General features: G+C 31.8%; 2 protein-coding genes across 3 annotated transcripts; both read left to right on the forward strand.

The window, feature by feature from the left end:
* The first annotated feature begins 370 nt into the window (after nucleotides 1–370).
* LOC123203505 lies at nucleotides 371–9,193 on the forward strand. Of its 2 annotated transcripts, none has more exons than XM_044619860.1 (13): nucleotides 371–582; nucleotides 1,104–1,631; nucleotides 1,726–2,946; nucleotides 3,045–3,369; nucleotides 3,895–4,150; nucleotides 4,234–4,450; nucleotides 4,542–4,894; nucleotides 4,991–5,527; nucleotides 5,743–6,943; nucleotides 7,420–7,773; nucleotides 8,138–8,375; nucleotides 8,569–8,630; nucleotides 8,716–9,193. In XM_044619860.1, the coding sequence occupies exons 1-13, from the start codon at nucleotides 445–447 to the stop codon at nucleotides 8,944–8,946; spliced, it is 5,661 nt and encodes a 1,886-aa protein (XP_044475795.1). In that variant the 5' UTR covers nucleotides 371–444; the 3' UTR covers nucleotides 8,947–9,193. The 2 variants fall into 2 exon arrangements, with proteins under 2 accessions (XP_044475795.1, XP_044475796.1); XM_044619861.1 differs by having other exon boundaries at nucleotides 8,752–9,193.
* Nucleotides 9,194–16,548: 7,355 nt separating this feature from the next.
* Nucleotides 16,549–17,172, forward strand: LOC123202865. The gene has a single exon (XM_044619016.1). The coding sequence runs from the start codon at nucleotides 16,549–16,551 to the stop codon at nucleotides 17,170–17,172; it is 624 nt and encodes a 207-aa protein (XP_044474951.1).
* Nucleotides 17,173–25,280: the final 8,108 nt, after the last annotated feature.

Consider the following 25,280-nt stretch of genomic DNA (forward strand, 5'->3'; position numbering starts at 1 on the left):
GACATCAAATGGCTGAATGGGAATGGAATAAATGAGCAAATGACTTTTGGGCTCTTTAATATGCTTTTAAAAAGTATCCCAAACAAAACGCAATGTTAAATTTGTTAGTATCTTTTGAAGTGGAAGTAAGTACTATAGATTCCTTGTTATGTCATGAAGAGGAGACTGAAGACTTTTCTTTTCTTCCTTGAGACATCAAACGGCTGAATGGGAATGGAATAAATAAGCAAATGACTTTTGGGCTATTTAATATGCTTTTAAAAAGTTTCCCAAACAAAACGTAATGTTCAATTTGTTAGTATCTTTTGAAGTGGAAGTAAGTACTATAGATTCCTTTTTTCTTCATTGCATTTGCATGGTGTTTTCTTCCTACTGAAGTAAGCTAGTTGTCTCTCCTTAGTAAAGCTACTTCATTTGACTGTGTAATTCTCAGAAGAAGGATCAATGGATATGATGATGGAAGGTGAAGGTAGTAGTAGCAGCCAGAAGAGAGGAGTTCAAAATCATGGCGATGGCTTCACTAATACTCTCTTTTCTTGGTCTCTTGATGACATTCGTAACAAAAATCTTTTCAGTCATAAGGTTTGCTTTCTTTGCTCTTCTTCATTTTCAGTAACTAATAAATTTTAATAAAGAAACTCATATTTTATATTTATATCCCTAGGATATACCAGTTAATAATTTTCATTTCACGAAAATGTCAACTGGGTAATAGCTATTGTTCGATGTTATGTTTGTTTGGCTTTTTAATTGTTACGTTCGGCGTTTCCCTTTTAATCATCTGTAATGTTCAGTTGTCTATGAAAATGGAGCAATGTTTTTAACTGCGGCATTGGCGTTTCCCGCTCATTCTTGTGTAAATGTTGGGGATGCTCCTCTCTTATTAGTGCAGTGCGGATTTACAAAAAGAAATATTTGTAGTTTGTTTCCTTTTTTTTTATTTTTATTTTTTTGGCAACGGTTGATCTCATTCAGCAACAAGCTTTAGATGAGATTTCTCTTTACTTTCTAGTGCTTTCATCTTATGTTCAAGTTCATGCTGGCTGAAAATGGCTTAATTGATATTTTATTACTGAATTGAGTAATTGTTTTATCCCTTTCAGGTGGAAAAAATTCCGGAATCATTTGAATCTGTCACTCAGTATTTGCGGTCATTTGTTTATCCTTTGTTAGAAGAAACACGAGCAGAACTGTTTTCACCTATGGAGACCATTTCAAGAGCACCTTATGCTAAGGTGGATGTTTTTAGGCCTCATGGATCTCAGTTATTTGATGTTAAGATTGATTACTGGAGGAACAGGTTCAGTAACAATGGTAAAGAGCCTTATAAAACTTTGCCGGGGGATATTTTAATTTTAGCAGATGCGAAACCTGAAACTATTTCCGACTTGGAGAGGGTTGGTAGAATGTGGTCTTTTCTATCAGTCATGAAAATCGCTGAGGATGATAATGATAGCACTTCTACTTACTTTAAAGTGAAGGCTTCAAAAAGCATCCAGCAGTTTGAATGGAAGAAATCACTGTTTGTGATTTTCTTGGCAAATATTACTACTAACAGAAGAATATGGAAATCCTTGAACATGTCTCGAAATTTGAAGATTATCAATGAAGTTTTATGCAGGAATTCTGTGGTAAGTTTTCTGAAGATGATTTACTTATACTATACTTATTCTTGCTGACATACATTGTGTAGTTTTTGATTGAGACTTGCATGTTGCATGACAGTTGGAGGAAAGTTGCCAAGTCTGTTCTGAACTGAATGGAGGCATCTTATATGAGAAATTTGGTAGTGGTTTATCATCGACATTGAATGATTCGCAATTGAATGCAGTTCTTGCCTGTCTTGATGGAGTGCGTTGTGATCACAAGTCCTCTGTGCAACTTATATGGGGTCCCCCTGGAACAGGGAAAACTAAAGCTGTTAGTATGCTTCTCTTTACGCTGTTGAAAACAAAATGCAGAACCCTTACTTGTGCCCCGACGAATGTTGCAATTACAGAAGTTGCTTCTCGTGTTCTGAAGCTGCTGAAAGAATCGATTAAAACTGATGACTACGGAAGTGAGACTCTGTTGCTTCCTCTTGGAGATATTCTCTTGTTTGGGAGTAAGGAGAGACTCAAAGTTGGTCAAGAAATAGAAGAAATATATTTGGATTATCGCGTTAAAAAGCTTTCAGAGTGTTTTGGTACGCTGACTGGCTGGAGACATTGCTTCTCATCCATGATGGATTTACTTGAAGATTGTGTTTCTCAGTATCACATTTTCTTGGAGAATAAATTGATAAAGAAGAGAGAAAGTATTGACAAAAATGAAGTCAAAGAGAATTACAGGAATATGGAAATGGAAGGTGACAATGAGGAGTTGAAATCATTTCTTGAATTTGTGAGAGATAGATTTAAACATACTGCCACTCCTCTTAGGAATTGTATATTTATCTTCTGCACTCACATACCCAAACGTTTCATTTTGGAAAGTAATTTTCAAAATATGATAGCTCTTATCAGTTTACTTGATTCTTTCGAAACTTTGTTGTTTGAAAAAAATGTAGTTTCTGCCGAGCTACAAGAGATCTTTTCACATTCAGTAGCTGAAGAGTTTTTTTCATCACCTGGGCATAGAAATTACTTGTTGCAGAAAAGGAGAGGTGAATGCCATACAGTTTTAAGAAATCTTCAGGATTCCTTTAGTAAACTTAAGTTTCCAAGTGGTATGAACATAGATTCATTAAAAGATTTCTGCTTTAAAACAGCTTCTGTAATATTTTGCACTGCTTCTAGTTCATTTAATCTGCATTCAGTGGCCATGAAACCACTGAACGTTCTGGTCATTGATGAAGCGGCACAACTAAAAGAAAGTGAGTCGACAATACCCCTGCAACTGCGGGGCTTAAATCATACTATTCTCATCGGGGATGAGTGCCAATTGCCAGCAACGGTTAAAAGCAAGGTATGGTTTATGTTATTTCAACCGTTCTGGTGACTTTTTTGTATTTGGCCTTTGCTTTACTTTTTAAGTTCCTTTGTTTGGCTTTTTTTTTTTTTCAGGTTTCTGATGAAGCTTCCTTCGGGAGAAGCTTATTTGAGAGGCTGAGCTCATTGGGTCGCTCTAAACACCTGCTCAATACACAGTATCGGATGCACCCCTCAATTAGCTACTTCCCAAATTCATATTTTTATAACAACCAGATTTGGGATTCTCCTACTGTTAAAAGAAGAATCAACAAAAATGTCTTTTTGCCAAGATCTCCAATATTCCGTCCATATTCTTTCATCAATATTCTTGAAGGGAGAGAAGAGTTCATTGGCCGTAGCTGGAGAAATATGGTTGAGGTAGCTGTTGTGATGAAAATATTGCAGAACCTGTACAAAAGTATGTGCTGTTGGAGTCTCATGTTTATATTACCATTTAAAAAATAAATTAGTTTTTATTTTGTCATCTCTTAGCTTACTCTATAGCATATCGTTCATTTAAATTCTGATATTCCACTTTGAGAAACAAAACATTGGCTCCATATTGTCAGCTTTTTGATTGATGACTGTATGTCCCAGCGGCTTAACCTACCTTTCTATAGCAGGCAATTAATGAAACTAGCTTTTTTGAGAATAATTTATGCATTTACATGGCCTTTTATTTCAATTATGCAAATGGAAATCTAAAAGTGCGGATTTCTTGTTAATATCTAATGCTATATACTGTCAAATTTTTATTGGCTAATATCTCATGCATGTACTAATCTGTATTATGCATCACTTGTTAAACATGATTGAAGAGAAAGAGTTAAATTAAATAATGAAATCATTATATAAATGACATGAATTGTTTCAACTTGAACAAATTCCAAACATACTTCTATTGAATCTCCTTATTATATCCATGGTAATTCATAATATGCAGATTGGAATGACTCAAAACAGAAGCTGAGCATTGGCATAGTCTCACCTTACAGTGCTCAAGTACAAGCAATTGAAAAAAAACTTGGAGGCAAGCATGATGACTCTGATGACTTTACTGTAAAAGTGAAGTCAATTGATGGGTTTCAAGGTGGTGAGGAGGACATTATTATAATTTCCACTGTGAGAAGCAACGAAAGTGGATCCATTGGATTCTTGTCCAAGCCACAGAGAATCAATGTTGCACTTACAAGGGCTAGGTATACATGTAAATATTGTATATTGTGTTTTGTTCATTTTACTAACTATAGTGAATAACTACGGTCCCTTTGATACCCTCTAGGCACTGTTTATGGATTTTAGGGAATGAAAAAACCCTAACTCATGGTGAATCTGTTTGGGAAATCTTAATCAATGATGCTAAGGACCGCTGTTGTTTCTTTAATGCTGATGAAGATAAGGATTTGGCCAAAGCTATATTAGAGGCCAAAAAAGAGCTTAATGAATTGCATGAATTGCTGAATGCTGACAGTATACGTTTCAACAATCAAAAGTGGAAGGTATATTGTTTCCTTAGCTATACTTGCTTTGCCAATCAATTTTTCCTACCATGGTTTGTGCTTATATTTGTCAGTGACACTGATTTCTCAGGTTGTTTTTAGTGATAACTTCTTGAAATCATTTAAAAGAATGACATCAGACCGGGACAAGAAGTCAGTTATTAACCTTCTAGTGAAACTTTCAACTGGCTGGCGACCTAAGAGGAGGAACATAGATACTATTTGCAAAAGCTCTTTGCACATTATTAAGCAATTTAAAGTCGCAGGTCTATATACAATTTGCACTGTTGACATAGTAAAGGAGTCAATGTACATCCAAGTTTTGAAAGTCTGGGATATATTGCCTTTGGAGGATGTTCCAAAATTGGTAAAACGTTTGGATGATATATTTGTTAGGTGCACTAATGACTACATCAACCATTGCAAAGAGAAATATATTGAAGGGTATGTCTACTCTTTTCAATTATGCTTCTATTACTGAAGGAAAAAATTTCATTCAGCTTCATTTATTTATTTATCTATTATTTTGTTTCTGACCAGGAATTTGGAAGTTCCCAAGACTTGGGCAGTCTCTTCAGAAATCATTCGATTCAAGAATCCTGCTGACAGTAATAGTGGAAGTGACTTAAGTGGAGCTCCTTTAGACAGTAGGAGTTATGTTGAGAATTCAAATGTGGCTGAAAGTTTGCTTTTAATGAAATTCTACTCTTTATCATCAGGTATAGTGAGCCATTTGTTTTCTGACCGTGATGGTGGAGAACTGGACCTTCCATTTGAAGTAACGGATGAACAGTTGGAGATGATTCTTTATCCTAGAAGCACCTTTATACTTGGTAGGTCAGGTACAGGGAAAACTACTGTGTTGACCATGAAATTATTTCAGAAAGAAAAACTACATCACATGGCAACAGAAGGATTCTATGGAGTTCATTATCATAAGCATGTGCATACTACTCAGAAAAATGATGTCGAGAAGGTTATTGGAGAGAAGAAACTAAATAGCTTGCGCCAACTTTTCGTAACAGTCAGCCCTAAATTGTGTTTTGCTGTAAAGCAACACATTTCTCACTTGAAAAGGTTTGTGGGTTTATTTCATTTAATGTTAATTATCTTTTCGAACATTTCTTCTCTTCAATTTGATTGAAAACAACATCAGGCATCATGTTTTTATAATCATATTGTTCCGAGTCCATTTAAGAATTGGGGATAGACATTGAATCATAATAGATATTTTGCATTTGCTGCATGGATGACTGTTAATGGCTAAATGATGTTACTTGTTATGCATGCAGCTTTGCCCTGGGTGAGAAGTTTATAGGAGAAGGCAGTTTACTAGATATGTATGATATTGATGATGAGGCACAATTCAAAGATATTCCAAATTCTTTTGTAGACATTCCATCTAAGTCATACCCTCTTGTTTTAACGTATCATAAGTTTTTGATGATGCTGGATGGAACAATCGGCAATTCATATTTTGATAGATTCCATGATGTAAGGAAACACTCTGATACTCTAAGTCAGAGGTTAAGATCAGTTTCCTTATATTCAATTATGAGGACAAAGGAAGTTACTTATGACAGGTTTAGTTTATTTTACTGGCCACATTTTAATGGAAAACTAACAAAGAAACTCGATTCTTCAAGGGTTTTCACTGAGATTATATCTTGTATAAAAGGAGGCTTGCAATCCCTGGAGGCTGGTAATGGTAGACTGAGTCGAGAAGATTTTGTCCTATTATCAAAGGGTAAAGTTTCCACTTTAAGCAGGCGGAAGAGGGAGATGATATATGAGATATTTCAAAACTATGAGAAAATGAAGGTGGCAAATGGTGAATTTGATTTGGCTGATCTAGTAAATGATCTTCATCACCGACTTAAAAAGGGAAAATATCAAGGAGGTGAAGTTCATTTTGTTTATGTTGATGAGGTGCAAGATCTTACAATGAGTCAAATTGCTCTGTTCAAATATATATGCAAAAATGTGGAAGAGGGATTTGTTTTTTCTGGTGATACAGCACAAAAAATTGTCAGGGGAGTTGACGTCAAATTTGAAGATATACGATCTCTATTCTACAAGAAGTTTGTAATGGAATCAAGAAGCAATGAATATGATGGCAAAGAACAGAAAGGACAACTCTCAAAAATTCTTAATTTGAGCCAGAACTTCCGTACCCATGTAGGTGTCCTAAAGTTAGCTCAAAGCATCAGTGACCTTCTTTACCGTTTCTTCTATCACTTTGTTGATGTTTTAAACCCTGAGACTAGTATGATATATGGGGAATCTCCAATTTTGCTTAAATCTGAGAACAATAAAAATGCAATCATACAAATTTTTGGAAAGACTGGAAATGCTGGTGGTGCTGCAGTTGGTTTTGGAGCGGATCAGGTAATATTGGTACGGGATGACAATGCTCGGAAGAATATTTCTGACTATGTCAGGAATCAAGCTCTTGTTTTGACAATAGTAGAGAGCAAAGGCCTTGAATTTAAGGTAATTCATTCTTCCTTAAAAGTCTCTGTTATAGTTGGAGTAATCAACAAAGAGTTTGCTTTTAATATACTGTTCTTCATGCTATTTGTTTAAGTGCTCGTTTAACCTGCTTTGATCTTAAAATGTATTGGTCATTTATTATCTAATTAGAACTTTAAAACTTGTAAGTTTCAGACTATTTCTCTTAACTGTCATTTTATTTCATCTTCAGAATAGGTAATGTAAGATAGACATGCAGGTAGTATTATAAAATTGTGACTTCTGGGAACTATTCCTAGTGAAATGTACTATTGATCTTCTATCTATAATAAAATACTTCCTCAAAATACATGAGGAGGGGATTTGATTACTAAATGCTGCTGAATTGATTGGTCTTAAAAAAAATTTCTTCATTTATCCAAGTTCTTATTCTATTCATCAGTAACTTTTATGAATCCTAATTTTCTCTTTAATGATTTGAATATTTTCTTTCATAGGATGTATTTTTATACAACTTTTTTGGTTCATCAAATCTTAAGAATCAATGGCGAGTGATTTATGAATATATGAAGGAACAAAATTTGCTTGACTCCACATCACCTAGGTCTTTCCCAAGCTTCAATGAAGCTAAACACAACATCTTGTGTGCTGAACTGAAGCAACTGTATGTCGCCATCACTCGTACAAGTCAAAGGTTATGGATCTGGGAGGATAATGAGGATGTCTCAAAACCTATGTTTGACTATTGGAAGAGGAAATTTCTTGTTCAACTCAAACAGTTGGATGATTCATTTGTACATGCAATGCAAGTTGTGAGCACCCCAGAGGAGTGGAAATTGAAGGGACTCGAGGTTTATTTTACTTTTCCAAGTTATTTTTATCATCACTGTTATCAATTTCTGTTGGCGTATTTTTAATTGGGAAACCTTTGTTTCTTGTTCTGTCATATTTTGGGGCACATAACAATATTCTTTTTTATCTTCATCTATCCAATTCTGGTACCCTTTGCCTAGCTGAGCCATTTGACCTTCATATCTAGAGTGTCTCATATACACGGCGTAGGAAAAATTGCTGTCATCATTATTTTTATCATTGTAACCATTTGACATTCATATTATGTTGTGGTAGGAGTGTACATGTTAGGAAGGTTCTAACTTCTTGGTGATGCTGATTGTTTTTTTTTTTTTTCTTTTGTCAATTATTTCTTATTTCCAGCTATTTCATGAATGTAATTATGAAATGGCAACTTTATGCTTCGAAAGAGCTAAAGATTTTTACCGGGAGGAAAGGTGTAAAGCTACTGCCCTTAAAGCTGATGCTGACCGCATCCGCAGTTTAAACCCTGTGGAGGCTAATATCAAACTAAGGCAAGCTGCTATAAAATTCGAAGCTATAAACAATGCTGATTCAGCCGCCAAATGTTTTTATGAGTTGGGGGAGTATGAAAGAGCTGGTATGAGTTTGATATTGATTATTTGATATGGAATATATCTTGCTGCCTTTATGTGCTGCAATTTTATTGATATACTTCTTTACTTAATTATAATTACCGTGAAAACTTAGAAATTATCTTTTGTCTCTCCTTTCTGATGGATCACTGCTGATATATTTTGTGACATCTGGATTTGATAAATCGGAAACAATAGAGGCATTGATAGAAAATGCAGATGATGAAAAGAGCATTCTGTTGAATGCCCCAGCAGTTGAGGTAATTTCATTTCTTTTTTCACATCTGTTGAATGCAGTATGAAGTAATAAGATTAGATTTAGATTTTTTTTTTGTGATTTTGCAGTTGGATGTTCACTTGAATAAACTATTCTTGCGGCAGAATAGGAGTACTAAAGGCAAGGCAACAGAGGCGGGACCAGAAGAGAAATTGGATAAGGACAGTAAGGAGGCATTGCAAGTTCATCTAGCCTCTGGTTCCCAGTGGCCAGAAAATTCTCAGAAGATTGAAAACAAGGGGAAGGGAAAGAAAAAGCCTAAGAGAAAGAACAAGCGAAATGGTAAGCAGAAAAACTAGCAACCAAAGCTAAGATTTCGCATTTCTGAACTTGATTACCTTATGGTACAAATGGCCAAGTTTGTTAGTCTTTGTGGTTATATAAGAACAAACTGTTATTTTATATTTTAAATATTTATTGATATTGAATGGTCAGTTTTGTTTCACAAAATTCTGGCAACTGAAAGATACGCAAATGATGATGAAATTCAATCATGACAGCACTCTTTATAATAAAAAATTCAATACACACTCAATGAATTGAGCCCTGGAGTTAGAGAATTTGACTGGTTAAATAACTTGTGAGCTCTTTAAACTGTTAGACATGTTTTAGGTTGTAAAACCTAGAAGCAAAACCATAATAGACTGTGTCCAAAGTGGACAATATTTTGATAGTGAGCCGAGTTATTAGACCAGAGATATTACAAATGGTATTAGAATGACTTCGTATATTCTCTTGAATGATAGTGAGACAAACCTTAGCAAGAACGTTGAGTCCCGTAAAATGGTGTATGTGATATTTTTAGACAAATCTCACATCGATAAAACACGAAAGAAATGCTGAGTCTGTCTGTACTCTATCTATATATCTCAATTGGTTAGGGATGAGAGAATTTGATTGGTTAGATAGTCTACGAGTTTTTTAAATTATTAGACGAGTTTTGAATTGTAAAACCCAGAAGTAAAACCATAATGGATTGTATGTTTAAAGTAGACAATATCTTGATAATGAGTCAAATTATTAAACCAGGGATATTACACGTTATGACCATGTTTTGTCAAAAGTTTCGAGTTAATTCATTCTTTAGCAAAGGCACAACTCTGGAATGATATTTTCCCTCTTGTAGAATGTCATATAAGAGTTATCTAATTGTTTATCTCTAACGGAGCCACCATCAAGAACAGGATATACACGGAATGCAGTTTAAAAGGGCACATTTTGCACCGTTAAGTCACGGCAATGACAACAACGCAAGTTAAATCATTGTACGTCCCGAAATTCAAGGGAATGTGATTGCATCAGTATAAAGTTGATCGAGAGAGCGCTTTTTTTCCATGTGGTGAAGCTTGACCTTTGAAAAATCGCCTGTGAAAAATAAAGCTAAAATCGAATCTCAGTAAAATTTTGACTAAAAAGCTGAAGTGGGTCAAAAATTTGCTGCCAGAAATCGAGTCTTGGGCCCAAGAACAGTGCATGTTGATGATCAACTCAGCCTATGGACATAAATTTTCGAGATCAGAAGTGCAACTTGCAACCGTTAAAGCAGTTAAAGCAGCATAACTTGGAAACAAAGCGAACTTTTCTACATAATTATAAAGGGCCAAAAGATCAAGCTTTTAATTGAGACATTTCAACAAAGTTAGGTTGGATAAAAAAATCCTACAAGAGAGAAGAAAACAATAGAACTGTGCATAAATTTGATCTTACACAATTATATATCATTATATGATTAGGTAACTTTGAATTACAGATAAAACCAATGGATAAAAGAAACCAGCCTTCCCCTCACCGGGTTTGAAATTGGCCCGCTTCCCATTATGGAGGATGTAGAAACTTCGTCATTTAAAATGGCTTTGAACGAAGTGGACGAGGATCCCTTGACTACAAATTATGATGCAAAAGTTGCTTAAGATGGTGCTCATTATTGTAAGGAGAAGTTGAGTTGTGAAGGGTGTTGCTTCAATATAATTAGAAATTATAATATGAAGATTTTTAGTGAATTGGATTTCACTAAAACTAATATGATAAGCCCAAAATGGTCATTCATCATTTTAAACTGTTGAATATGCATAAATAAAATACGTAATTAATTTAAGGCCAAAAGTTTTATTCCCATTCAAAGTTTGGTGTATTTTAAAAATTGTTAAAATTCTTAATTAGATTTAAGAGTAAAACCGTCATTTAACAAAAAACTTAAAATAAAATAAAAATTTTATCACGTTTCTTCTTTTTAATTAAAAGAATTAACAATGTCCTTCCCATAAAAAAGTTTGAAAAGTTAACTTTTTTCCACAAAGTTTTTTTCTTTTTTCTCTAACAACCCATGCGTTTGTCGGCTCTCTCTCTCTCCATCTTTAGTTTGATTCTAACAAAATTGGCCAAAGTGAATAGCGTTCGGTTGCTCTTTCCCCAAATAAAGACAAATGATACTTTTCGTTCTTCAACGTTAAACGAATTGTCTCTGTGGCCAAAGATTTACTTTCTCCATGGCTGGACGAAGATAAATCATCTTCTTCCAATCATATAGTGACATGGCATTATTTGTACTCCCGTTTATATTTATTATTTGTATACATGATTATATCTGTAGTAATATAATTAGTTGTTCATTTACTCTAGTAGAATTCCAAGAAAGCAAATTAGAATGGTAATTTCGTCCCGACTTTAGGGGCGTCGTCCTTTTTCACCCTAATGAGGAAGGGATTCCCCGATAGAAGCAAAGAAGGGGATGAGGACAAGGATGAAAAAAATCCCTACAAATCAAAGACAAATCGAGGACTAATAGTTTAGTTACTATTAGCACGTTACATTTTGCTAAACAAATTTATTCATAATTAAAATTTTAGTTATCAGAATAACATTTTCGTTACCACATATTTTCCTCTAAGGGCAACATGGGGCACTAAATGGGGGATGAATCTTACCTCTATATTAGTATGTTACATTTTGCCAAACAAATTTATTCCGAATTAAAACTTTAGTTGCCAAAATAACATTTGGTTGCCACATATTTTCCTTTAGCGGGAACATGAAGCGCCTAAAAGGGATGAATTTTTACTCTATTTCGCAATTAAATACTTAATTGTCAAAACAAAATTATTTGAAAAAAAAAACTAATTATAAAAAATTAATTTTTAGTACTCTATAGTTTCTTTTTTATGGAAAATGTGAGGCATCAAAAAATTAATTCGGGCAACTAAATTAAATTTAGTTGTTATAGATGTGTTTTTTCAAATTTTAATTTGTAGTAAAATATAACAACCATAATTTAAAAATAAAATACAAAAAAATAGTAATATGTAGACTATCAATTTACCTCTAGTCAAAAATATCACTTTCTCCTAGTGTGAAAAATATCACAAAACCTTCTAGTAGACGCTTGCATTATTCTGATCAAAATCACAATTTCAAACCACAAATCACACTATAGATTGACCAAAAAATATTTATCTATCAACTAACGACCAATTTCAACTATAAAAATGTGATATTTATAAGCAAAATTTGATAACTTAAACTGAAATACAAAACATTATATCTCTCAAAAATATTTTATTTTCTAATCAAATTTAGAATTTCGAACCACAAATCACACCTTAAACTAATAAAAAACAATTTTCATCAACTAACAACCAATTTTAACCTCAAAATGTGACATTCATACCAAAAGTTAAAAAGTTAAATTAATGTGCAATACATCACCATCAATTTTAGAATAAACAATTAAATCACATAGTAATAACCTTAGAACCCATTTTAAGCTCAATTTTGAAAAGATATTGAGTGAATTTTAGTAATTAAAAAAAAAAAAAACAACAACAACAATGGATTGTAGTTCGAATGTAGGTAGGAGAGATTTTGTTGGTACAAAATTTTTTATCTAGGTCAATAATGATCAAACCTACATTTTCTTAACTATATTCATATAATCTTTAAAGTGTTGGTGAAATTCTAGTAATAATTATTGCAATAAAAAATATGGATCATATATACTTATAGAGCAATATTATATGTATCCATTTTGAGTACATAATTATGTACATACTTATATATATCGTCACATGATTGGGTATTATTTTATCTTTAATTATGTACACACTTATATATGTCGTCATATAAATGTACATATTTATATACTCAAAATAGATGTATATAGTTTTATTGAAAGAACAAATTCAAAATGTTTGTTAAAATTTGGAAGCGTTATGGTATCTTGTAAGCATTTTGTGGCATGCATTTTAATTCATTACTTGTTTGTTTGTCTTATTTTAATATATAGTTATCAATAACAAATTTTTATCCATTAAAAATTTGCAAATTAAGGCAAATATTTTAAAAAAACTTCCTATGTTATTATTTTATAATGACTTTACATGGTAAGTCCAAAAAACCTTCTAAATACAACCCAAAACTTTATTTGCAGTTGCTTTTCTAGGATTCTGCATTAAATAGTCAATACACCTAGACCTGGCCACGGTTCGAAACCGTCGGTTCACGATTCGAAAATATAAGGACCCTGAACCGAAACCGTAACAGGACGGTTCGTCCACGGTTCGAAATCACCGGTTCCGGTTCATGGCCCCGGTTTGGAACCGACGATTTCGGTTCGGAACCAATGGTTTTGGTTCGGAACCGACGGTTTCGATTCGAAATCGATATTGAACCGTCAATTCTAATACATGATCTTGATTTAATTTTTAAATTATTAATTACAATAATTAAAATTTAAAAGAAAGGCTTGGACTTAATTTTTCAATTAAGCTTCCTACGTATCTTCTTGGGGTTTAGAAGAATCAAAGCCTACATAGTTCTCTTACCTTTGCATATCTAATAGCTGGCAGTACCCCCTTACCTTATCATTCACCTCCACTATCTTGAGTATTATTTCCCGTCGTCATCGAACTATCCGTAGTTAAATCAAGCGATTCTTCATTGAAGTCCACTTTTATTTCTTGTTGTCGTAATTCGGCTCTTGTCCAATCGTCCACGCATACTTGAGCTTCAATAGATTCGAGAGCCAAACTTGATCTTCTCTCATCCAATATATTACCCCCTTGACTAAAAGTTTGTTCTACTGCGACAGTTGATACCGGTGCTGCTAGAACTTGTTTAGCAATAGCTGTCAATATTGGAAAAGTTGATGCGTGTCGACTCCACCATTCTAAAACTGGAAAGTCTTTACCTATATTGCTGTCACCAAACTCAAAAATAGTAGTTAAATAAATATCAAGCTCCGAGGTGGAGCCTAATGTTCCTCTTGGTCTTTTGCCCCTTTGCATCATAATACGATCACCATAACTCATATTTTGGGTTGATGATGGGGCAATAGGTGGTAGAGAGGAAGAAGAACCACCATAAATTAATGCATATTCAGCATAAATTTCTTTAATTAAATTCATAATATTAGTTATAGTTAATGGAATATTAACTTCATCTAATTGCAAACATTCATAATATAATGTCAAATAATCTGTGACACCATCTAATTTAAATCTAGGATCAAAAAAACATGCAACAAGAAAAAGTTCTGGAATTATTTTATAGTAATTTAACCATTTTGTTTTCATTAAAGAAACAGCTTCTTGTAAAATAATATCTTGTTCAGCTTCTTGTAAAATAATATCTTGTTCAGCTTCTTGTAAAATAATATCTTGTTCGGCTTCTTGTAAAGCTCCAATAATATTAACAGCTTCATTTAAAAATAAATGAGAAGTGGGATAATAAACCCCACTTAAAGTATATGTTGCATTATTAAAATTTTTTAATACATTTAAAATTTTTGAACAAATATCCCAATGTTGGGGATATAATATAATTTGTGGCACATTTTGTGAAATAAATGAGCATAATAAATCCTTATAATCAAATGACTCGTTGAGTAATTCATATGTTGAATTCCAACGAGTCGGCACATCTTTAGGAAATCTTTTTGGTCTTTTATTATGTTGTTTACAAAATTTACCCCATTCTTTCATAATTTGGGGATGTGTCCATAAATATGAAATTACTATTTTTATTGGACTAATAAAATTATTAAGACATTCTAAACCATCTTGTACACATAAATTTAACACATGACATGCACATCTAATATGAAAAAATCTACCACCTAAATTAGGTTTGCAAATATCAATTAAATTATTTATTGAGGCAGTATTTGAACGTGCATTATCAAATGAAATTGAAAAAATTTTATAAAGTAATTTATATTCTTCTAATATTCCTTTAATTATTCTATAAATATTATCAGCCGTATGTCGCTCATCAAACACCCTAAATGATAAAATTCTTTTTTGTAATAGAAAATCATCATCTATCTAATGACAAGTTATACCCATATAAGAGTGAACTTGCCAATGGTCACTCCAAATATCACTACATAGAGATACACGTCTATTAAAATTTGTAAAAAATTGAATTAACTCTTTTTTTTGTTTTTTATATAAACTAAATAATGTTCTTTTTAATGTATTTCTTGGAATAGTTTTATATGCAGGATTTAATGCAGTTTTACAATAATTATTAAAACCTAAATTTTCACCAAAACTAAATGCTAAATGATCTATTGCTACCATTTTTGCAAATTCTTCTTTACTTTTATTATCACTATACATAAATAAAGATTTGTGTGTAGAAGAACCATACCCGGTTATTTGTGTTTGGCCTCGGCTTTGTCCCATTTTTTCCGGATGCTTTGACTCCAAGTGCCTTTTGAATGTCCCGTATCCACCTCCTTGTTTGAATTTGTAAATTTGCCTACAATAATTGCAAGCAACATCAAAATTACCATCTTCCTTTTGTATTTTCTTGAAATGAATTTTGAAAATATCGGATGTAGGAATTTTGGGAGATTGTTGTTCCATCTCCATCTGTTGTTGATGTTGTTGTTGTTGCTCCACCTCTTCATATTGGTTTTCACTTTCTTGTGAATGAAAATCATCTATAAATTGATTTTCATTCACATTTGATATATGTGAATATTGACCAAATCTTCGTGAACCGGAAGAATTTCCACTACTTGCCATTTTTTGATAATAAATAAAATTAATTATATAAATAAATTATATGATTAATTATAAAAGATAATAAATAAATAATAAATAAAATTAATTATAGAAATAAATTCTATAATTAATTATGAATTGTATAAAAAAAAATTGAAATTGAAATTAATAAAAAATTAAGAAAGAATTTAATTAAATTTAAGAAAATTTAATTGAATTGAAAGATTGAGAGAATATTAAGAGTTTAAAGAATGAGAATGAGAGTTTGAAGGATTGAGTGAGAGAGTAGAGAGATTGAGATTTGAGAAAATAGAATTTAAAGGGGTATATATAGAAAAAAAAATTTTTGAAAAAAATTAGAAATAGGGGGGGTGAATTGAAATTCCAAAAAATTGCAGGGGACCAACGGTCCCCTGCAAATTTCCTTCAAAAGGCAACGGTTCCCTGCGGTCCCCTGCAAATTTCCTTCAAAAGGCAACGGTTCCCTGTGCAGGGAACCGTTGCGTTTTTAAATAAAATTAAAATCAAAATCAAAAAAATTTCAAAAAATTTTCAAATTTTTTTCGGTTCAGCACTGTAAACCACCGGTTCATAAACCGGTGTGAACCGGCGGTTCCACGGTTTCAATTTATGTGAACCGGAACCGAACCGTAGAGCCACGGTTTCGGTTCCGGTTCCGGGTCTGTCGGTTCCGGTTCCGGGTTTATCCGGGCCGGTTTCGGTCCGGTTCACGGGCCAAACCGGCCCGTGGCCAGGTCTAAATACACCTCCTTTGTTATTATTTCATAAGGATCCTGTGTTCTCAAAACCTTTTAAACACAAGCCAAAACTTTGTTTACTTCTGTCCTTTTTTTATCCATTTGCCCCTTTACGTGAAGCAGCAACTAGCAATTAACAATGCTTGCACCCAAAGTTTCAATGACTTTTCATCAGAATTCTCCTCCATTGATGATCATAACACAAGTAGTTTCCATTTCTTTCCTCTTACTTCTTCACTCTCCCTCGCCAGCTCTCGCCCTCCCGACATCAAGCACCCACAATCCATCTAGTTTAGTCGATAGCGTTTGCAAAGAAGCGAACGAAGAGGGCCATTTAAATTACAACGATTGTGTTGCCGCTCTTATGTTAGATCCTAAAGCCTTGTCTGCAAGGAACAAGAAATTGTTGGCGAAGATCGAGCTAAACTTGGCTCTATCTAATTCCACAAGCAGCCTAACATACATCGATGCAATGGCAAAGAAGGAAAAATCTTCACCAGCACTGAAATCGGCACTCGAGTACTGCGTTTCACAGTATAAAGATACTGTGCAGTGTTTTAAAATGGCTTTGATGGATTTGGATGTTGATCCTGAGGCTGCAAATTATGATGCGTTTGTTGCTAATGATGGTCAATATTACTGTGGAGAACAGCTGAATTCTAAAGGGTTTCAATCCCAAGTTGTGGATTCAATTAATACTAGAAATTATTATGTGATGCTGTATAGTCGCATTGGACAAATTATTACCAATAAGATGACCTGAATTCATTGATTTGTTTAATCTGTATTTGATGAATAATGAAATAATTTTCCTGGAAATTTTGGTCTAGTAATATAATGCCAAGAATCCTTTCCTTTTTAATTCCAATAACAATTATTTGCATATATGAGGTTGTTATAACCATTAGTCATTAAAATCACTAACAAGGGTAATATTTTTAACAAGGAATCTTATATCAATAAGTGATAAGAAAATTTTCTTTTGTCTTTAAAATGTTTTAACGATGAGAAATAGATATTTAATGATCAATTTTTTTTATTAAAGTTATAAATTTATTTATTTTTTTACAAAAATATAAATAATTGATCATTAAAATCATAAAAATAACACTTATAATGACCGGATATTTATTCACTCATTATTTTCCTTTTGCTAATGTTAGTTTTTTTGATAGTGCTCATAATTTAATTTTAAAAATTAATAATTTTCTCTAACTTTATTTTGAAAGCATAACTTTTTTTCTTACTAGGGTTTTTTCTTTTGCTCATTCAACCTCCCCTTATCTTTTAAAAAATTATAGTTACATCCCTATAGCTACATTCTCTCTTTCTGGTGACTATCTTTCCTGCACTATAAAAACAACTTGCAATAACAAGAAGAAAATAACAAGTGAATAAATATTTTGTTGTTATATGTACTTTTTTTTAAAATTTTAACAATAAATTATTTATACTCTTATTAAAGCTAAATAAATTTATGACTTTAATAAGAGAAAAATGACTATTAAAAGTCTATTTCTTGTCGTTAACAATTATTGTTAAATGATTATTCGTTTTAATGATAATATAAATAATTTGTCGTTAAAATCATGAAAATAGAACTTATAATTATTGGATATGTACCTATCTGTTATTTTTCACTCACTAATGTAATTTTTTTTTTTTTGTAGTGACTGGTTCATCAAGGAATTAAAAAGTATAAATAGGTGGGACATTTTCAGCAAATTTTTAGAGGTGTTGTTCTTGTTTAGGCAAACTTCAAAATGAATATGAAATTTTAAAATAAATATAATATTTAAAATTTTTGTTAAATTTTAAAAAATTAGACCCAACCCATCTCAAAAGGCTTAGCCTCTAAGGCTGGAGAGAGTCTAGTTTGTGTTGTGGGCTTGATCCTCCAAGTGGGCCGACTCAACCCGCCTAGGCATAGCCCAGTCCCTAGTCACAATGGGCCATGAGAGCCAGCACGACCCACTGTCATGGCCAATTGTGATTAGCCCCATTGCCAATTTGAAAGTCTTACAGTATATTGTAAGCATTTTGTGACATGTGCTATAATTCATCAATAATGTTATGTGTACATTCTTTTGATACACAAATAATTTATCATCATATGATTGAGTGTTACTTTATCTTTAATTTAAAATTATTCAATCATATAATGATACACCATCTACGTACAAAAAATAAATACGAATAGTTTTATTAATAATTTATTTATATTTGAAAGTTGTTTGTTTGTCTTCTTTTTAAAATATAGTTATCAATCATAAATTTGTATCCATTAAAAGAGAATCTAGATTAGGAGAAGTTATTTTGGTAATTAAATATTAGCAAATTATGGCAATTTTTTAAAATATATTTTCCTTTATTATTATTTTATATTGACATCACAAAGTAAGTTATCAAAACCTTCTAAATACAACCCAAATATCTATTTATTTCTATATATTCTTGGATTCTGCATTAAAGAGTCAAGACGTCTAATTTTTATTTTTACGTAACGACATTATGTAGCCCTACATCCATTAGCCCTTCAACTCAAGCAACAACTAGCAATTAACCATGAATGCACCCAGAACTTCAATGACTTTTCATCAGAATTATCCTCTACTGATGATCATAACACAAATATTTTCCATTTCTTTCATCAGAATTATCCTCTATTGATGAACTCAAGCTACATCGATGCGATGGCAAAGAAGGAAAGATCTTCACCAAGACTGAAATTGGCGCTTGAGTACTGCGTTTCAGAGTATGAATATATTGTGAATGCATTCAAAGCTTCTTTGGGCGACTTGGAGGTAGATCCTTTGTACTCAAATTATGATGCTCTAGTTGCTTATGATGGTGCATATATCTGTGCAGACAATCTGAAATCTGAAGGGTTTCAATCTCAAGATGTGGATTCAATTAGGACTAGAAATAATTATGGGAAGATTTATAGCGACATTGGAGGTACTATTACCAATAAGATGATCTGAATTCATTGATTTGTTTAATCCGTATTTGATGAATAATGAACTTATTTTCTTGGAAAGTTTGGTTTGATTATGTAATGCCAAAAATCCTTTGCTGTTTGATTCTAAAAAGTACTGTTTTTATACTGGAGGTTGCTACAACGATTATTCAATCATGGACTAAACACTTCATGGTTGAATGGTTGTATTATCAACGTCCCTTTTACAGGGAACAAATTTTCAAATTGTTTATTTGAATACAGCATGTGGATAATTTAATTTTATTAATTTGGTATATAAATGAATAATTCCATAATATATATATATATATAAAGCCCTTCACTACTCATGTTCGTCAACACATCATTTCATAGTCTTCACTTGATCTATCTCCTAAAAAAAAGACAAAATAAAAAAATTTGAGTGATAAACACTCAATAAGTAAGAATATAATATATACTACTCTAAATTTCTATTTTGCCAGTTAGACTTGATTCACACTAAACTGATCATTGAGAGTAAATTGTTTGCTATTTTTCACTTGCTAATACAAGTTTTTTTTAACACGGAAAAAAATAAGTATTTGTAGTACAAACACATTGTTTTAAACCTTAGAAGAACAAATTCCAAATGTTTATGAAAATTTGAAAGCATTCTAGAATTGTAATATTGAAGAAATTCTGGAATTCTTTGAATAGGTTCCTTAACTCTTTGCCATTTTGCCCAAGAAACGTTTGTGAATTGTGATTAGACCCACTGCTGGCATCTAGTGAGCATTTTGTGGCATGTATTTTAATTCATACATATTTCAGAGTTGTTTGTTTGTCTTTTTTGCAATATATAAGGGATTTTTGGATTTAAGCTGAGTTTATTGATAGTGGGTAGTGGAATTAGTTGTTAAAGTGTTTTTATCTAATGCGAAAATTTTGCAAATCTCCTTGTTACAACGTATCATAAACAAAGAAAGAATTGAAACAATTTTAATTTCGAAAATAACATTTTGTAATAATATTTCAATACAAAAGGAGATATGTAAGTACATGACTTTGACCAAAAAATGCTTAGTCCTGTTTATCCAAAAAATATTCAAAAGATCACATAAAAAATATGTGCTATTATACGTATATTATGTAACAAAATATAACAATGTTTATATATGATACTAATATTTTAAAACTCAAATTAAACTGATCAGTTTGACTAAATCAGTGACAAATCAAACTTGGGACATGGCTAAAACTTTTTGTAGCCATCAAATTAAATTAACTTGAGGTTAATCGTGTGAATCGTATCAGATTGTGATTTAGTCGTTAAATCAAATTATCTAAGCATCATGTTGACATTAATATAGCTAAAACATATTTTAAAATATTAATTATATTATGTTGACATCGTTGATGTATCTGGTTGGCCGATTCAATCAACTTACAGACCAACCCTTTACTTGGGTCAAAACCTAATTTAAGTCTAAAAACATTGTATGATACATCATTGGAGACATAAAATTTGAGATAAATAGTAATTTACTTTACATCTCAAGGTCATATTATTTATGGTTAGAAAAGACAACAAAGACTACACAAAATTTAGGTTTTGGATTCAATAATGGCCTTGACTAAAGGGGAAGCCCAATGCCTAATTAAGCATACAATTATTTTCCATTAAAATTTACCATAAAAGTTCAGTACGTGGTCAAATAAACATCAATAAATTAGTATAGATGGACATAACATTGTTATAAGGTTTTGTTTTGTAGACTTTACATTCACTATTTCATTTTCTCTTAACCTCATTAAGATCAAAATTCATCTCTAAATTCTTGCAGATTTTGCCCTTTGTAATAATCAGTAACAAGCATGAATTCATTCAACAAGCTTATCTTGTTCATGATTTTGCTACTTCCATACATGATTATGTGTGATGCTGCTTTTTTCCATTGACCTAGCAGAACTGTAAGTGTCCTTAATGGTTTGGAAACTACTTGTAAGAGCATTATCGCAGATTGCAAACTCGTTTTTGGGGTGCGCCATCCATCACTCATTCATAACATTATTGCTAAAGGTGAGACAATGAATTATCATTTTCGAGATGGGTTTTATCCACCAACTAAGTTGTATTGCAGTTTTCTATTTTCTAGTCAGAACCATAACGTCAAGATCTTCGACTCGAACATAGATGACTGCAGACAATGCAAATGGAATATTACTTCACAATATAATCTTGCTTGTATGATTTCAGTGGTTGGTAATCGTACTTGTCTTCCATGGTCCCAATAATGTCATGTAGTTTCTTTTTGTTTACTAAATCCCCTTGTTCCGGCAAGGTCGTATTAAATAAAATGCATACGTATCGTATTAAGCTTTGTATTTGTGCATTGTTTATCGTTTACCTTTTTATTTTTATTTTTAAAGAAAGTTTGATAAACTAAATAAAATGGTAATATTGCCCTTGTTTGACATCGTCTTGGTTTTAAGTTAATGGAGATAAATCATGCACGTTCTTTCTCTTAATTTATCGTATTATTATTTGCCTTATTAATCTCGTACATAATCTCTTATCCATTTTCTATAATCATTATGTTGATGCAACACATAATGTAAGATATATGTGTCTTAAAGTTTTTTACTGTACATCAATTCTGTAATTTTCCCTAAAATAGGCATTTGAGTCTTTTCCTGATCAAGATATGTTTAACTTTTAAGCACATAAACTCAAGGTTATTCAGTCGACTGAATTTTATTTGACTATTCATCTGTTTTAACCTTAAGATAGAGAAAATTTGTTATACACTTGAGTATTTTTCTATCTTAATACTTCTTCGTTGATTTTGTTTTATAGATCCAAGTGTCATTTGAACATACATTCATTGGGTCTCCAACATCTATGATGCATAAAATAAGTTTTAAATACAACATACCAAAACAACACATTTATCACACAAACCATGTACATAACCAATCAAATTTGATCAAACTTCCCACGTCTATCTTATAACTCACTACAGACTTTAACCTCTTGACTTATATAATTGTTCATGATCAATTTAAATAGATAAAATCACCAAAAATACCACAACATTCAACATAATGGATTAACATAATACTTAATTCTTTATACCCATATGTGCATAAACCTTCACATAAATCCATATACCTTTTTGTGTTTTTCGTAATTTTCTTTTTTTGGAAATTAACCATCTACTCTTTCTCAGTTTACCAAACCATAAAATATCATCCAAGGATCATATCAACACTACATTTTACAAAAATAGAAATCAAGTAATCCTACTTACTTGGACTTCAATAACTAGACGATTCATTACCGATAAGCCTTCTCTTCCTTAGTTAGCTAATAGCCAAAAATCTGTTTCTGCTTGTCGAAAGAAGCACGTTACTTAGCAAGAAAACTAGGTAAGAGGAACTTGAAGATTTATGGAATAACAATCTTAAATTTTGTATAAACTCTCATGAGATAACTGATTGCATGGGTGTGCATATTAAGCATGCATGGTCACGCGATAAATCAAATGAATGGACATGCATTATTCATGCGCAAACGTTCACCTACTTAAAATTTCAAAATAAACATATATTCATACTCTTAAGTTATGTTTCAAATACATGTATCCAGAAATACATATAAAAAGACCATCTTGCCCTTGAGATATACCTAAGAGTGTTAATTGTAGCTTTCCCATGATCAATTCCATGATTACTTTGATATATGCCCAACATTCCTACTTCAAAAGTTATATTTGATCTTGTACAAGTCTATAGATACATTTAACCTCCAAAGGCATTAGGAATTGATTCCATTTTTTTTTTTATTTGATTCTAGTTCATGTTTTGGACATTGCCTGAGATTGAATTTATCACCTTTCTTTATAGAAACAACCATGGTTGAACGTTTACTCATTGAAAATTTCGTGAATTGTACTTATATATACTTTCTAAAGTAGACTTATAATTTCTAATGATATTTTTCTATATATTTCTATTTCGATAACTTAAAAAGCTTGTTTCATATCTTTCATCTCAAAATTCTTTGAGAGAAATTTTTTTGTCTCATGTAAAATGAAAATCCATTTGTTTCAACGAGTCTTCAACCAAGAAAGACTTGAAACAAATTTTAATTTGAAAATAATATTTTATAATATATTTCATTGCATAAGAAAATATATAAATATAAGATTTTGAGCAAAATCTTATTTTATTATATTATAAATAACGTGTCACCGTATGTATATCATCTTTTAAACAAAATATAATAGCTCTCATAAGTGATACATCATTTGGGCATGAAAATTTGAGATGGATAGTATTACTCTTGTTTTTAATTATTTATATATAAAGGTCACAAATAGTTACACTTCATTTGATATATGAATTTTTCATATGCTTTTTAGGATGAGTAGTATTATTCAAAATATATTATAGATATTTAAAAAGATAACAAAGAATACTAAACATTTGAAAATTTTGCCCAAATGTTAAAATTTATTAATGGTAAATTATTATGGTAAATGACTATGTCCCTCTCAAGGTTTAATGAAATAACAATTCCCACCATTTAAGTTTGAAAAAGCTATTTTCCACCCGTTTGTCAAAATCATCCATTAGTTTTAATTGTCAAAAAGGTATTGTATCATATTGTCCAAATATTATAATAGTATTAATATTAAAGTTGACAATTTTAATACAACTCATTAATCTAACTTGACATGATATGAAAAACATCATATTAGGGTTGAGTTTTTTTTTTACACGAATGTGAATTCGGGTCAACTTGACAAGACTCAAAACAAAATAAAGTCATCTTAGGGTCTACACGAAAATAATCTGAATTAACTTGAACTAACCTGAATGCTTAGGAAACGTTTACTGTAGTCCAAATCATCTCTAACATACATATATAAAAACTTTCGCATAATCCTTCAAAACACATGATTAACAAATTGAATCCCATCACCATCATATTTGCAATACATAACGTTCATTAAGCAACAATAACAAACATCAATTTAATAATCCTTGATTCCCTTCAAATCCTTATCAACTAATGGCAACGGGTAAATTTTTCAGTCCACAACAATCACATATCCATATAAGGGGTTGAGAGAATCCTATTTACCTAATAATTCTACTACAAAAAAATAAATGTTCATGGGTTGATAATTTTGGCAAACTAGCCCACAAAAAAGTCCATAAAGGCATGACCCACCATGTTGGCCATGCCTTGAGCTTTCAAATTTCATGGGTTGAAACAACTCTCTAAGGTTTGCATTTCTTTGAACCTTGGCCTGCCATGGCCCATGGCATAATAAGTCGTGTCAATTTTGACATAGCCTTTTGATAGGTCTAATAATGCTCCCTGACATTGCAACCACCATACGCTAGTACTTGTTACCACCATAACTTATGATGTATCACTAGCTTATTCAACTTTGATAGTACATCCATTACCCACATACTTGGTAGCCGCATATGAAAACTTGTGTGTAACACATTACACCACATTTATATCAACAATTGACTATCATTGACATAAATATGGAAACAACTCTCTAAGGCATGTTGATAGAATCAAAATTTTTATAAACTTATGTATAACACATCATACCACTTTTAACCACCCCTAAACCTTCAATAATATATATATTAATAATAAACCAACACACCAACACAAAATCATCATAACTTTAGAGATAACATAATTGAAGTTCATATTCATATTTATATCAATGACAGTCATAAGATTAGATTTGTTAATTATTTTTATATAATTCCTTTCAAATATAAATATTTAATTAGTAACCCCTATAAAATACTAGCAATCATGCTTCCTTTCACCCACCTTAGTAGGTATAATATCTCATTAAATTATAATGGAGATCATTAGGGTGACATTAAAT

This window comes from Mangifera indica, chromosome 19 (assembly GCF_011075055.1).
Source record: "Mangifera indica cultivar Alphonso chromosome 19, CATAS_Mindica_2.1, whole genome shotgun sequence".
NCBI classification, from domain to species: domain Eukaryota; kingdom Viridiplantae; phylum Streptophyta; class Magnoliopsida; order Sapindales; family Anacardiaceae; genus Mangifera; species Mangifera indica.

What these genes read in the sequence shown, in the direction of transcription:
- LOC123202865 (XM_044619016.1), top strand. Translation starts at nt 16,549, where the DNA reads ATGCTTGCACCCAAAGTTTCAATGACTTTTCATCAGAATTCTCCTCCA.
- LOC123203505 (XM_044619860.1), top strand. Translation starts at nt 445, where the DNA reads ATGGATATGATGATGGAAGGTGAAGGTAGTAGTAGCAGCCAGAAGAGA. An exon ending in GTTGCACTTACAAGGGCTAG is followed by an intron (nt 4,151 to 4,233) that starts GTATACATGTAA and finishes GATACCCTCTAG; the next exon opens with GCACTGTTTATGGATTTTAG. An exon ending in AAAGAGAAATATATTGAAGG is followed by an intron (nt 4,895 to 4,990) that starts GTATGTCTACTC and finishes GTTTCTGACCAG; the next exon opens with GAATTTGGAAGTTCCCAAGA.